At 50.3% G+C, this 14,122-nt stretch overlaps 2 protein-coding genes across 6 annotated transcripts; one reads left to right on the top strand and one right to left on the bottom strand.

Moving 5' to 3' along the window:
* Positions 1 to 335: 335 nt before the first annotated feature.
* Positions 336 to 8,370, top strand: LOC122375577 (transmembrane protein 201-like). Of its 3 annotated transcripts, none has more exons than XM_043355066.1 (2): positions 336 to 416; positions 5,768 to 8,370. In XM_043355066.1, the coding sequence occupies exon 2, from the start codon at positions 5,780 to 5,782 to the stop codon at positions 7,592 to 7,594; it is 1,815 nt and encodes a 604-aa protein (XP_043211001.1). In that variant the 5' UTR covers positions 336 to 416; positions 5,768 to 5,779; the 3' UTR covers positions 7,595 to 8,370. The 3 variants fall into 3 exon arrangements, with proteins under 3 accessions (XP_043211001.1, XP_043211002.1, XP_043211000.1); XM_043355067.1 differs by lacking the exon at positions 336 to 416 and adding an exon at positions 1,345 to 1,462; XM_043355065.1 differs by lacking the exon at positions 336 to 416 and adding an exon at positions 1,353 to 1,364.
* A 598-nt stretch (positions 8,371 to 8,968) lies between these two features.
* On the bottom strand, positions 8,969 to 14,112 carry LOC122375573 (elongation factor Tu, mitochondrial-like). 3 transcript variants are annotated; one of them, XM_043355062.1, is made up of 6 exons: positions 14,007 to 14,112; positions 11,905 to 12,249; positions 11,424 to 11,716; positions 10,642 to 11,096; positions 10,042 to 10,201; positions 8,969 to 9,566 (listed from the first exon to the last, which is right to left on the bottom strand). In XM_043355062.1, exons 2-6 carry the CDS (start codon positions 12,185 to 12,187, stop codon positions 9,327 to 9,329), a joined length of 1,431 nt encoding a protein of 476 aa, XP_043210997.1. In that variant the 5' UTR covers positions 12,188 to 12,249; positions 14,007 to 14,112; the 3' UTR covers positions 8,969 to 9,326. The 3 variants fall into 3 exon arrangements, with proteins under 3 accessions (XP_043210997.1, XP_043210994.1, XP_043210996.1); XM_043355059.1 differs by lacking the exon at positions 14,007 to 14,112 and adding an exon at positions 13,840 to 13,973; XM_043355061.1 differs by lacking the exon at positions 14,007 to 14,112 and adding an exon at positions 13,640 to 13,766.
* Positions 14,113 to 14,122: the final 10 nt, after the last annotated feature.

The following is a 14,122-nucleotide window of genomic DNA, read 5'->3' as shown; positions in this document are numbered from 1 at the left end:
AAATAGAAAGCTTCACAGTTTTGTGGTTAACTAATTAAAAATTCACAAATTAACTGTCTGAGACCTTTTCCATGCCCATGTTTCAACATTCAGCGAATAGTTTGTAGATGTTCTTCATCGCCATCAAACACTGAGTTTAGGCATTTGAGCCTCTCTGCTTGAAATCTAAGCTATTTCAACGCTTACAAATCAATTAAATGACGTTCTTCTATTAAAAATATAGCTTTTTATGTGAAGTATATCTGTGTTCTAACGATATTCGTATTTCTCGATGGTAGGCATTTTTGCAGTGAATTAGCTTACAAAATTTCCTTAAATGTCTGCTATTGTGAACTACTTGAGACGTTTGACTTGCCGTTTCCTGCGCGGCTCCCGCGTCGGCCGCGTGCGTGAGAAGCATCGGAAGCATCAAAACAGTTGGGCAAACTAGACCTTTGGAATCAAAATATGGAGGCATCAAAAGATTGATTCCTTTTGGGCATAAATGCAGACCATTTCTAACTTACCAATCACATAAAAATAAGAGAGTGTTTCAAGAAGGAGCATGCCTGATCTTGAACAGAAATGCTTGAACTATCTCCTAAGCAAAATAATATTGCTCCTATCATAACAATTTGAATTCTATAGGTAGTGAAAGGCAATCAAGGAATTGATTCACTTTAAACAGATAATCATAATATTGATTCACTGTCAGCTGGCTAATCATTATTTTGATTCACAGGTAATGTTAACAGATAGGCAACAATGACTTGCAAGAATACGGCACTTATCTTGCCATTATTCTCATTTAGTGGTATCCTCAGCACCACAACTGATACCTATAGCATTGTTGTACTTGACCTTTACTACATTTGATAACAATTCACAATTTTAAAATGTCAAGAATACAAAAACCGAAGCAACAGGTAAAAACCATGTAAATAATATAAAAGCACTACAACAATGATAATTAGGGGTTGAAAAAATTCATTTTGCCATTTTACACAAATACTGATTGGTTAGTATGTGATTCATGATACAAAAATAACATACAGTGTGATTTCCCCAAAACAGCTTTTACGTGATGGACAGTGGCTCTGTCTTTTTCTCATTCACAAGGCCAAAGGGACAATTTCTTAGCTTTGAGGTAACACTTTTTGCAAACCTACCACATTTTTCTACCTTTTAAAAGAAAAATCTCACCGTCATGGGCCTTTTTTCAACCGTAACGGTTCATTTGAAGTAAAAACCGTACCCAAATGAATCAAAAAATTGATTCCATGCCCATATTTGGTCATGGCTCCTCCCACCAGAATCAAATTATTGATGCCTCCATATTTTGATTCCAAAAGTCTAGTTTGCCCAACTGAAAAAGCGTGAGAACCGTGAGAACTGAGAAGATAAGTGTGTTTGAATCGGTTTAGATGTCCTAAGTGGTTTTCATCACTTTTGCGAAAGGTTTCAGGTGAAAAAGTATCCACAGGTATATTCATGTCACTTTTCTGGATGCCCTGAACCGGAAAGCCTGGATTAAAGGGACCCTCCCACATTGACCTTGAAAAAGCTAATGAATTGGTTTGAAATTGATGTCGCTCGGTTCAGAGAGGGTGAAAACGAATGCCTACTAAATTTCATTGAAAAATATTCACCGGTTTTCAAGATATTAGACTTTAACATTTGTTTACGTTTTGAAATATCCGCTGTTCCTAGCGACTTTATTTGAAAGTGTGGCACTTTTTGCACACAAAGCAGCATATCAATATACCACTGCATGCTACCTACTGCGACCTTAGTAGTTGACTCGACCTAAAGCTCTAATAAGCAAGAGCCTATGGATTTTTTTGATGACTGACTCTGACACTGACTCCAGCTTCCAAAATAGACTTTAACTCCTGCTTCAGCTCCAGACTGAAAAAAATACACGCTATGCCGAATATGTTCAGCGTAGTGGCAGGATTGCGCCAAAAATTTCGGCGCACGTCCGGGACGCCTGACTTCACGTGCGCCGAAAACAGCACATGGTGGCTGCTGAATTATTTGGCGCATGGCCACAATTTTTGGGGAGAACGACAATCACCGAAATTTTTGGCACAGTGGTCAACATAGCAGCAGATTCGGCCTGCGGGCGGCTCTGAAAAGGGTTCAGGACGAGACATCCCTTGCCCAGGTCGTAGCATGCTCCGACTCGCGAGCCGCACCCAGTCTGCTCTCAGCGCTTAGTGGAGTTGCGGCCGCCCAGCCCAGACCTCCACCCTCGGCGTGGAGATATGGAAGACCTTGCTGAATATCGCCGAACGCCGTGAGGTGATACTGCGGTGGGTTCCCGCCCACCTAGGAATCGAGGGACTGAACGCGCGGACGATTTGGCCAAACAAGCGGCTGCGCTGCCCAAGACCATCTATAAACCCGACACCGTGCCCTCAGATGCCCGCTCGCTAACATGGGCAGTCTATCGAGCGGCCTCTCGTCAGTGGCGCGACAATTACTGGCCCGACTCCTTCTACGTCTTCGGGAGTACTCTGCTGCTCCCCATCCCCGGAGAGGACCAAGAGGCCGCCGTTTCGGTGCATCAGATGAAGGCGGACCACTGGGGCCGCTCGCTCCAGTACCTGCACCGGATCGGCCGCCTCCTCTCCGCGACGTGCCAGCAGTTCTGGGGCCCTGTTCAAGTGTCTGCGGCCGCCGCAGCTCCCGCTGTCAAAAAGGCGGGGCTTAGCTAGCGGCCAATCAGGCGACTCACGGCAGTTCCTGCCGTCTCCGCCGTGCGCGCCGTGTGCCGGGAAGGGCTGACGTGCCGCCTGCCGGAGAACGTGCTGCTCCGCTACCCGGTCCTTGACAGAGAAGCATTCTTTTAGGCTAGAAGTAGGTGATGTTATGCTATGTGGTCGATGCATCTCATTACCATGGCGACTGGTTAGCGGGTGGCCGCAGGTCGCGAGACACCTAGGGCTCGAACGCACTGCTAAGCCAATTTTTGTGGCCCCAGAAATTCGGAACTCACGGGCCGGGCCCGTTTTCATGCCATGATGGTACAGTGCCCTAAGTGCATTGTGGTAGGTAGGTACCTATTGGGTTTACATGGAAACATCAACAAATTCGGATGCTCTTACATGGGAGAGCATCCAAGGCCCCAGAACGTTCCTTGGTTGTAGTCTAAGTCGGTAGACGAGCACATGCACTTTATGTAAAAGTCGCTTAATTTTAGCAAAAATAGTTAATCCAACTTTCAGCGCAAATCATGCAAAAATTTCAGCGCATTTCATGCACCGAATTTCGGCGCACGAGGGTCTCACGGGCGTCCGGCGTAGTGTATGGATGTTTTCCAGTCTGGCTTCAGCTCCGGACATTGCGCAAGTTCATGACAGAGATCTTTTTATCTTACCTGAAATGACTTGTTGCGTCCTCCAACGGCCTTCCATTGCAAATATAGGTTCCAACGGCCTGCCTTTCCAAAAATATGCAGAGCTAAAAGCAGGTTGTGCATAGATGTGGTCTTCTGTCTTATTTTCTTTGAAAACGTTTGTCCAAAACGGGGATGGCCTCGCGCACACAGTGGCCTTTTTACAACATCCAACGTACCTGAGGAGTGAGGGTCCCAGCTGTTTGGCTCCTTATTGTGCTAGAGCCTTGCAGAAAGAAACTAGCGTGTTACCCGTGATGAGAGGAAGCCAATGATGCCTAATTTTAATGTCCTAGGTCAATGGGTGACCTTGGCTTCAAGGTCAGGTCAATGACTGTAAAGGTGGAAATAATAAAAGCAACAAATAAAACAACTTCTTCAAAAGAAACAATTGAAGCAACTACAGGGTGTCCGGAAATTATTTGCCCCTCCATCAACTCACCGCCATAATTAATAAACAAAGATCCCTCGGGTCATGGTTTATTTACCGATTTATCCCCTGACCTGTCCCACCCACTCCCTCATCCGCTTTGGCATTTCATAAATCAAGATGTCCAGTGTATCCGCGCTGATGTTCAGCCACACCTTTCAAAGGTTCCTCTATAGTCCGTTTTCTGTGGGAGCTGGCTCAATCTTGCTGAGCTCCTCCTTCATGACTTCCCTATAGGTTTTCGATTGGCATTAGGACAGAGAATTCGATTTGACTTCCTACTTCATTGCAGTCTTCACCATAACTTCAGCGCGATGACGCTTTATCAAAGAGTTTTTTTTTTACGGTCATAGTAGACAGTAGACACCACGTTCAGGTGCGAGTTACGCCTGCCAAACACTGGCCGCTGGCGCCTCGCAAGTGTCAAGTTCAGGTGACCGGGTTAGGTCATCTGGCTAACCGACAGCTGTGGATAGCCTGAGGCACGGTCTTAGCAAATTTTCAACAGTTTTTAAAGCGCATGGTGGGATTTAGCTGAATGAACAAGGGGCAAATAATTTCCGGACAACCTGTACAAATAAATCAGAAGAAACGACCACTTCGTCCAAGGCAATGGCAGTAGCACTCCTTTGTGACTAGAGTTGCAAAGTTTCCCTACCGCATTACCGGCATGCCGGTAATTTTTCACTACCGCAGGTTTTTTGTGGTATCTGGCATGTCTTGCCGGTAGCATGCCGGTATTTTTGGTTTTGCACAAAAAAATATTAGTATATGCTTCAAACTTTGGACACTAAGAGGAAAATGTGGCATCTCTTGTAGGGGTAAACTGGAATCAACAATGCAGGTTTTTAGTATGCCGGTAATTTGGTGGTGTTTTTGCTTTGGGCGTGGTAGCATGCCGGTATCCCCAAAAAAAAATTGTGGGTCGGGGCGGTGCCGGTAGCAGCCTTTAGGGGAAACTTTGCAACTCTATTTGTGACGCCTCTATCCAAACAGAAGACGTGGCAAGCGGTGACTTTAGCCGCGTATAAAGTGAGTCAGATTGTACTGTCTCGACCGTGATGGACATGATAGCAAACGAAAAGATCAGTCCCGATCAGCTGCAGTGTCTCGCGGATGCCATAAGCAGTTCACTCAGTAAAGTAAAACGAGAGTGGTAGATGACTGGGAAGAACAGTTGCGGGCACGTCTCTGGCCCGAGGGATATAGTTACATTACAACTTACAAGTATGTGACAAGTGGGTCCATCAACAGTGCGTCACCAGGCGTCCCTGGTTGAAGAATGTCTGTGTCCGAGAGTTGAACTGGACCAAATAAATGAAGTGTTCACATAATTTCGTTTCTTGACGCGGTCGCCCGGTTCGGAGGACATCTAATGACATGAGTGAGCAGATGGTCGTCAGAATTAGCCATTTGAGCGTTTTCCCGGCGCTCGTAATGAGCGTTTTGTCGGCCTATTCTTTTTTACGAATCATTCTTTAAAAATACGTATCCTCGTCTCTCAGAACAAATTTAGCCCGCCCAAGGAACTGCTAGCGCTGCAGGTCTTTCAGGAGCGATGCTGACAGAGAATGTCGTTGAACAAAGCCAATGGCGTTCCGAATAAGTTGTTGATGACTTTATTGACTGCAACAAGTTGTGAAGCGATTGACGAGAGCTTGACGATTAGCTAATAGTGGATTTTTTTTGTTTAGAACTGTTTTCTTAATTGGTGACTGGGCTGCTTTGGGTCCGGGTGCCACTCCAAGCAGTGTTTGTTGCCAATGACGCCACTGACCCGCCGCCCCACCTTGCACGAGTCCGGCTAACCGATCACAGGCAGATTTGAATCATTAGCTTAGTTTTCCCCTGAACCTTTCATTTTGAAGAAATCTGATAATGCGACCCTGATCTTGCCGCTTGAGTGTTTGGTACTGTGACGTTTATGTGACCATGCTCTCGTCCACTGACTGTTGCAGTTTTGTCAAGCTATGAGTGTGAGTGTCAACTGCTGGTACTGCTCCGAAGACTCACTGGTGCCCGCGCACTCCCAAAACTCGTGGGAGTGCCCCAAGTGCGACCAGTTCAACAGTTTCACCGCGGACGGCGATGTGACGCCGGCAGCGGCGGCCGCCAGCGCCCAGCCGCGCGCCGTCCGCTACAACGTGGCCGTGAAACCGGCCACGGCGGCCGCGGCACGCTGGCAGCTCTGCCAGCAGTGTAACCTGCAGCAGCAGCTGAAGGCGCGACAGCTGGCAGAGTTCCGACCCGTGCTGGAGCACCGCTGGGAACAGGAGCTGGAAGAGTACTCCTGTCACCTGGAGCGCGTCTACCAGCCGTGCGCACACTGCCAGGCGGTGGTGGCCAGCGCTCTGCGGGAGGCGGACGAGCGGGTCCGGCCCGCCTGGCTGGCCTGGCTGCGGCGCCGACTGCCGGCGACTGGTCGAACGGGTACAGGACAGACACGGAGTGCGGCAGTTACCCGCTCCGCCGCGCTGACGGCGGCCGCTGCGGCGCGGGGGGCGGTGGGCAGACTATGTTCCACGGTGAGCGCCGCTGTGACGCTGGTACTGCCAGCAGGCCTGCTACTACTACTCCTGCTGCTCTGTAACAACACCCTGTTGGCTCTGTGGCCGGGTCTGGTACCGACGCAGTACCGACCGGTGCTGCTCGAGCTCGAGGATGTGTTCTCTGAGAGCCGCGCCGCGCTGCTGGTGATATGTTTTGGTGTGTGGGTTCTCACTGCCCGGCGAGGTGTGAATTTACAGACAGTGACGGGGCTGCTGCTCTGGACGGCAGTCTCTGCGACGGAGACGTTAGTCGGGCCGCACATCACCGCCAGCACTGCTGCACAGCTGCAGACTCTGCTCTTATCAGCACTACTACTCCTCTCGCTGAAGTCACGAGCCAGCCGTCGGTCTAGTTCAACGGTGACTAAACGACGTCCTTCATCGGTTTTAGAGTCAGCACCTGCCAGCTCAACTCCTAAGGCGGAGTGTAACGGCACCACTAGCGGTCACAACGGCCCCATCTCCAACGGGCACGGACCTCCGGCCTCCTCTGACGACAACCTCCCCTCCCCTATCACGGCCCAGCAGTCCGCTCAGGCCGATTACGACTACAACCTGCCTCGGCTGAGCCTGGGCTCACCGCGCCGGCCGGCCGGCTCCGGAGGGGTTTTCGCTCTGCGGACCTACCGGCCGGGCTCCGGTGGCTCGCTGTTTGCGGACCGCCGGCAGACGCCGCTGCTCAGCCCGGCCCGGCTGCGTTCCGAAGTGCACCACTCCTCGTGGATCGCTGGAGGTTACTGGCAGCGTGGCCAGGCGCCTCCGCCGGCCGCTGGACCTCAGATCGCGTCGCGATCGTCTAGCCAGTCGAGTGGGTTCGTGGACGCGTGTGGGCCGGCCCCGTCGCCTCCGCCAGCCGCTGGGTCGGTGCACGGCGAGGACGAGCCTGCCGCTTGGGCTGGCTCTCAGTGTGACGCGCCGAGCTGCGCGGGCGATACCTGGCTGCACGCGCCCAGCTGCGTGGGCTCGCAGCGCTCCGACTGGCGCAGCTGCGCGGGAGAGTGGCGCGGCCGCCCGCCGCCCGACCAGGGCGCGCACCTCCGCCGCGGCCCGGCCGCCGCGCTGGACTCGAGCAGTCTCCTGAGTGACCGGTCAGTGACCTCACACCGGACAGCCACCAGTGGGATGTCAGAGGTGGTCGTCACACACCGCAGTCTACTCATAGCGCTACTCCTGGGCTTCAGCATGGCCTTCAACATGTTCGCAGTGCTACTGCTGTTCTACAAGGACCGACTTTGATATCTTGCAGCGACCTGTCGTAAGTGCTCACCCGGCCCCGGGGCTTCTCATAGTCCGAGGTAACGCTATACTGCGATATCAAACTCATATGCGATGTAAGTGGCGTAAAGATGTTCTTTCTCGGTGAGACGTGCGGGTTTTGGTTGATGAGTGTCTTGCAAGCGTCTTATCAGCATTGATGTCCCCAGCGTATTGATATGCTCTTTGGCACGTCAGCCACTGTGTGATTGGTCACGCTAGCAACGTCATACCGTTTGGACGCAGAAGTGTGCAAGACTCCACGCCAACGTTGACGCGAAAACTCGTGCCGTGTGATGTTTCATGTGCCGTATTACCTACCGGGCCCCGTGACTGTTGGCTGTTACGTACTCCCGCGGCGTCCCTAACGCTGTTTTGTGTCTCATCGTATCGACAATGTGCAAATTTGAGCCCTGCGGACTGCCGCATCACTGCCAGAAGCAAGAGGTTAGACCTTAGTTTGTGACACTATCGAGCCATGAGGACCTGAGCAGGATGTGTTTCAACGAGGCGTGCATCGCCTACCGAGCTTGCTGGGATGGATGCCGGCGTAGTAATGGCGAGAACTGTGGAACACGTCGGTTTTTTCGAGAGCGTAACGTTAGTATGTTTGATGCAATGTCCTACCGGCAACCGATGTTTGTGAGCTCGTTTTGGCGATGTGACCGGCTGCTATTTTTGATACTAGTCGGAATCATGGACAGCTAGCAACAGTGCAAATGACAATACATGATTCAGGCTCGAAAGTCGAAACCCTATTCATGGTGTTTTTATCAGTAATGTCTCTCGCATTGCCAACAGACTGATTGCATGAAACTTGGAGGGTGGCAGTATGATATCCAGAAATTGATTATTCTTTTGCTCTTCTACATTTCTCCGTAGTTACATGGTCATAAATACACGGAAATGCCAGAGCAGCGGACTGCAAAGCTTTCGGATGAATTTTGCACCGCATCCCCACCTCATCCGTTGGAATTATGTAATATATGCGGCCTAGCTCGCGACTCTTCCTGCAATGGGTTTTGAATTTAGACAAGCGCCGGTTACGGCTGACTTGTGCCATCGCGTGAGTGCCAGGTACCGGTACTGCGGCTGGCTGAGCTGTTTTTAGAGTGATATGACGTTAGTCCTTTGTGCCCGAATTTATGCAAATTGTGATGGAAGAGGCAATGCGGCCTCTCCCCGGGGACAGATGAAATCGCTTTCCGTCTGCTCTGCAACCTGTGCTATTCCTCGTTCCACTGACATCCAGGACCCCGGATTTTGAGCCACTGACTGGCGACTGTAGACAATCTTAATCATCTGATCGGACTCGTCCCAAACGGATGACGCCTTCCCGTTTATAACACCACCGTAAAGGATCCAGCATATATTGTATCACACTAGTCTGTCGGGCGGCGGGCAGCCGACGAGCGCTGGTCAGCCGGGCAACAGCCGGCGGCGGGTCGCAGGACTGCGCCTCAGGGCCCGCGCCGACCGCCACCCTGCGCTCGGAACGGTGTCCCGCCGGAACTGCCGCCTCCTCCGCCGGTGACGTAATCACACAGTGACGTCGTCACCACGTCATCAGCGACACACGTCATCGCAACGTAGCACCACCACACTCACACGACCACAAAGAGCACAGACCACACAGTAGACACCGGAGACGCTCACTCTCAGTTCGTCCGGCCCGTCGGCGGCCTGTCCTGTTCTCACCGAGACCCACGCGCCATCACTCTGAGGTACTGAGACCGAGCCGCTTGGCGCGCTTCTTCTTTCCCTCCTGGAGAGTGGCCACCTCGTCGGGGTTCATGTTGGGCAGCACCTCCGTGATGACGCCCGTGCCCAGTGTGGTGTTGCCGTCACGGAGGGTGAACCGCTGGCCCTTCTCCAGCACCATTGGCCGGTGCATGCGGAGGGAGAGGGCAGCGTCCTCGCCGGGCATCGCCATCTCCTTATCGTTCACCACCACCTGGCGGACAAAAAGGGAGTTAGGGTAGGAAACGCACAGCAAAGCGGGATCGGAGGTACAACCCGCGCCAGACAGGAAGGACCGGCCCGCTGGGACACTGGAGAGACTGAGCACACTGGGGATCACTAAGGAAAACATGTAACCACATGTAGTCTAAGAAAGGATCACCAATGCCCATTGGAGTTAATCTCCGGGTCCGGGCTCGGATGATATACGGGGGGGGGGGGGGGGCATGCTATAAACGGCTCGCGAAAGCTCGCCAACAGTTAAAACATCATACTTCATAGCATAAACAAGTATAGTAGACCAGGGCTATCCCACACACACAATGACTAAACCCCACGCTAATGCTGCTTGTATGGCGTGTGAGGCACTTCCACGTTCCTGGTCCCCAAATAATGTGTCTCCTAGTCTCCTAGTCTCCTGGGGTGATCGTATCGCCGGGTAGCCTGACCTAACCACCACACTGACTGACCTGAGCGGCGCAGTCCCAGGTCTTGCTGAACATCTGTAGCTGGATGAAGGAGGTGAAGGGCCGCGCGCGGCCGCCCTCGTCCTTTTTCAGCACGTACACCTGCGCCTTGACGTTGTCGTGCGCCTTCATCGTGCCCGGCTTGCACATCACCATGCCTCGCCTGACGGGAGGGGAAGTGACAGGTCAGCGTCCGGTGGATAGCGATCACTCACCGAACGGTGTCATCGCGAGCAGATAAATACACTTAAATAGTAATATAAAGATATTCTGCAGTTCATGAAGTGTCATGGCCCAGGTGATTCCTGTCCTGATCGGCAATGCCCTGACAGTCTGAAACCGAAGTTAATCCGTAATCATAAAGTGGAAAACAAACTCGTGGGTCAACGAGTCAATAATGACGTGAACGCTGGGTGTATGAAGTTCAAAACTGACGGGGGAAATTAGTGAAAGAAGCATACAGATAAACAAAACAAAACAAAAATAGACGAACGAACGAACGAACGAGCGAGCGAACCAACGAACGAACGAACAAAAGACCGAACAGCCATAAAGACGAACACCGAAAACCAGACAAAAAAAGACAGACAGCCCGAGCCGCACCTGATATCGTCTCGTTTGACACCGCGCACCAGTGCGCCCAGCTGGTCGCCGGCGTGCGCCACCTCCAGGGTCTGGTGGAACATCTCGATACCCGTGATGGTCGTCTTGGTCTGCTTGTTGTAGCCGAAGAACTCGCACTCGGTACCCTTCTTGACGGTGCCGCGCTCCAGGCGTCCGGTGACCACCGTGCCCCGCCCGGTGATGGTGTACACACCCTCCACGGGCATCATGAACGGCTTGTCGAGCGCTCGCTCCGGTGTGGGGATGTACGTGTCGATGGCGGACATCAGCTGCTCGATGGCCTGCTGGCCGATCTCGGGGCTCTTCTCCTCGAGCGCGCACAGCGCCGAGCCCTTGATGACGGGCGTGCCCTCGCCGTCGTAGCCCATCTTGTCGAGCAGCTCTCGGATCTCCATTTCGACGAGTTCGACCATCTCCTCGTCAGCGGCGTCCACCTGGAGTCGGTCAGGAGGGGGAGGGTAAGCGTGAGCGTCACAATAATCCGAGACGACAGCAGAGAACAGGCATCGGCCGGCTCGGCAGCCAATACGACTATAAATCTAATCATGGACTACGATGCTTAAGATTATTTCTACGATACAATTATTTGAGTCGCTTTATGGCTACAACAAGAATGGATTATTTCTACGATGCAATTATGTGAGTCGCGTTTTGGCTATAACAAGATTATTTCAGTTTTATAATGCTCAACTTAAATAAATTGGCGACAACCGCAAGTTTTAACACGACTGATCACATAAGCGCTCGTATCAACGACTAACCTTGTTGATGAAGACGACCATTTTCTCGATGCCGATCTGTTTGGCGAGCAGCATGTGCTCCTGTGTCTGAGGCATGACACCGTCGGTGGCGGCCACCACCAGGACCGCGCCCTCCATCTGCGACGTGCCCGTGATCATGTTCTTGATGTAGTCGGCGTGGCCGGGACAGTCTGTGTGCGAGTAGTGCCGCGCGTCCGTCGCGTACTCAATGTGCGCAGCGTTGATGGTGATGCCTCGCGCCTTCTCCTCCGGCGCGTTGTCGATCTCATCGTACTTCTTGGCCTGGGCGCTACCTGCACGGAGGATAGGGGAGAATGAGACCATTGCAGAAGGAAGGACTCACGGAACTGCCCGTAACCAGTATAATCCAGCAAGCTTTTCTCAGATTTAGGTCAAATTTATATTTGAAGTAAATCATATGCCAAAAATACAACTTACAATAATGAAACAGAAAAGTATTTTCGGAAGACCTTTGCCGTACCTTTTGACGAGAGGATCTTTGTGATGGCGGCGGTGAGCGTGGTCTTGCCATGGTCCACGTGGCCGATGGTGCCGATGTTCACGTGCGGCTTGTCTCTCTGGAACACCTTCTTGCCACCGCCCGGGGGCGTCGGCCCGGCGCGCAGAGCGGAGCTACAGGACAGCGCTCGGACGCCGCCGGCGCCCACCGCTGGCAGCAAGTGGCTCTTGTGTGTGTACTGATTGTTGATGCATTTCCTCAGAATGTGGCAGACACTTGAGCGAGGAATGATGAGACAAGACATCTTCAGCTCTGCTTTGGCTTTCAGTTAGTGACAATCTTAGAACATGAAGAGGGAAAAGCTACCTGAAACAAAAATCATCATCAGATGGCTTAGAATAGCTGGTTATGATGCAATTCAAACTGACTGAATAAAGGTCAGGATGAAATAAAAGATGGCTAAATAAGAACATGAAAGGAAAGGACACATCCTTCTAAGCTTAAAAATAAAGCTCACACATCAATGCTTCTGTTACTTTTTACACAAAACATTTATATGTTACACCCAACCACCCATTGATTCAGGTAAGGTGAGGTTATGTTAAGTATAAGGTAAGGTCAGGTTTTGTTATTTCTGCTCATAGTGTACCTACTTGTATTTTAGGAGTAAATTATTGTTTGAACATTTTCCTTGGTTAATATAGGTATGGTTTTTGACAATATAGCATTGTTTCTAATCATTTTTTGAGGCTTGAGCCTAGGGTGCAAGAGGAGGATGTTACCCAAACTACCTCATACATTTAAAAATGTGGTAGGTACCTACTTATGATCAGCCAACAAACATCATATCTGGGCTGAGCTCATTTTAATGTTCCGCCAGTCTAGAAAACCCAGAGGAATCCAAATAGACTTAAACAAGGTATAACAGGGGCATTGGTAGAGCATACCTATGTCACATGAAGGTTTTCTTACTAAGGAGAGCGCCCTGTAGGTTTATAGGTTTTAGGTTGTAGGTTGTTATTTATGCTTTTTAGATTGAAGGTTGTAGGTCAGGTTAGGTTTTGTTGGTTTTGGTTTGGTTTTGTTAGAAATAAATATCTCCATAGGTTATAGGTAAGTAGGTAAGGTTAGGTCAGGTTGGATTGTTTTTTCTTTTATTTGTGAGACATATAAGTATCATTTTTGTATTCAGGATGTCAAATAATCAGGGGTGGACAATTGTGTCGAGTTGGGGTAGCACGAGCCTTCCCAATTCCACGCCAGCTGCGCCGGCTTGGCTTTGGAGCCGCACCAGACGGCGGAGGTCAAGGTCACCGCTAGGGCGGCGGCGGATTTGCTGCGCCCGTGCAACCCCAACTCGGCATATTTCTCCACCCATGCAAATAATGTAAGAATATGAAAAAATTATCCATGAAATCTGCTTAGGACTTAAACTTGACATTTACCAGCATCTATTCTTGATTGCAAGCCTGCTCTACCTGATGCCTGATAAGATAGGATTAGGAAGGCTCTGTGGCCTGGTCGATCCTCTCTTGACGAGCTCCCAGCTTTTTGAATTATGACCTTTTTGATCACTGGCTGGCTTGCATCAATCTGAAGCCTTGTATGCCAGGTTGATCCAGTGCTTGTCCAGTCTGTGCTTGAAGGCATTCACAGATGGGGCGCACACCACGTCCTTGGGCAAAGTCCTCTACTACTTCCGAAAGAAGTCACCTAAGCACAAAAAAGATTTTCCAAAACTGGGAAATTGAAATACTTTAATTAAAATCCACTCATCCGTGAATGTAGTTTACGTAACATAGGTATTGTGGTATTGTTGGGTACCCTCTAAAAACAAAGAGGAATAATTATTTCACAAAATCAAAAATCTAACAAAATAAGCACACTGCGGGTGACCAACAACATCAATTTCACTTAAACACTCGGCATAATAAAACAATAATTTTCAGTCCATACCACCCGGCGGAATCCCTCGTGTGTCCGTGCCACGCCGAGTCGTGCGAAGAAAATGAAAAAGAAACTAAGGATGAGGCTAAAATGAAAAGTGGAATATTTTTATGTATGGTTGCGTAAGAGGAAATCCTGTTAGAAAACCAATTGTATCTCGTTCGGCTCTTTCGTACCTTTTAACAACCAATTAAATGGCGCTATTATCAAAACCAGTGACGTCACTTAAATATAGTTTTTAAGCTCTGTAAAGCATTAGTAGTATTTTGCGTTGATTTCGTCTACAAAACCA

This window comes from Amphibalanus amphitrite, unplaced genomic scaffold, assembly GCF_019059575.1.
Source record: "Amphibalanus amphitrite isolate SeventyFive unplaced genomic scaffold, NRLGWU_Aamphi_draft 001875F_arrow, whole genome shotgun sequence".
Taxonomy (NCBI): domain Eukaryota; kingdom Metazoa; phylum Arthropoda; class Thecostraca; order Balanomorpha; family Balanidae; genus Amphibalanus; species Amphibalanus amphitrite.
This window is presented reverse-complemented; position numbering and strand designations above follow the sequence as displayed.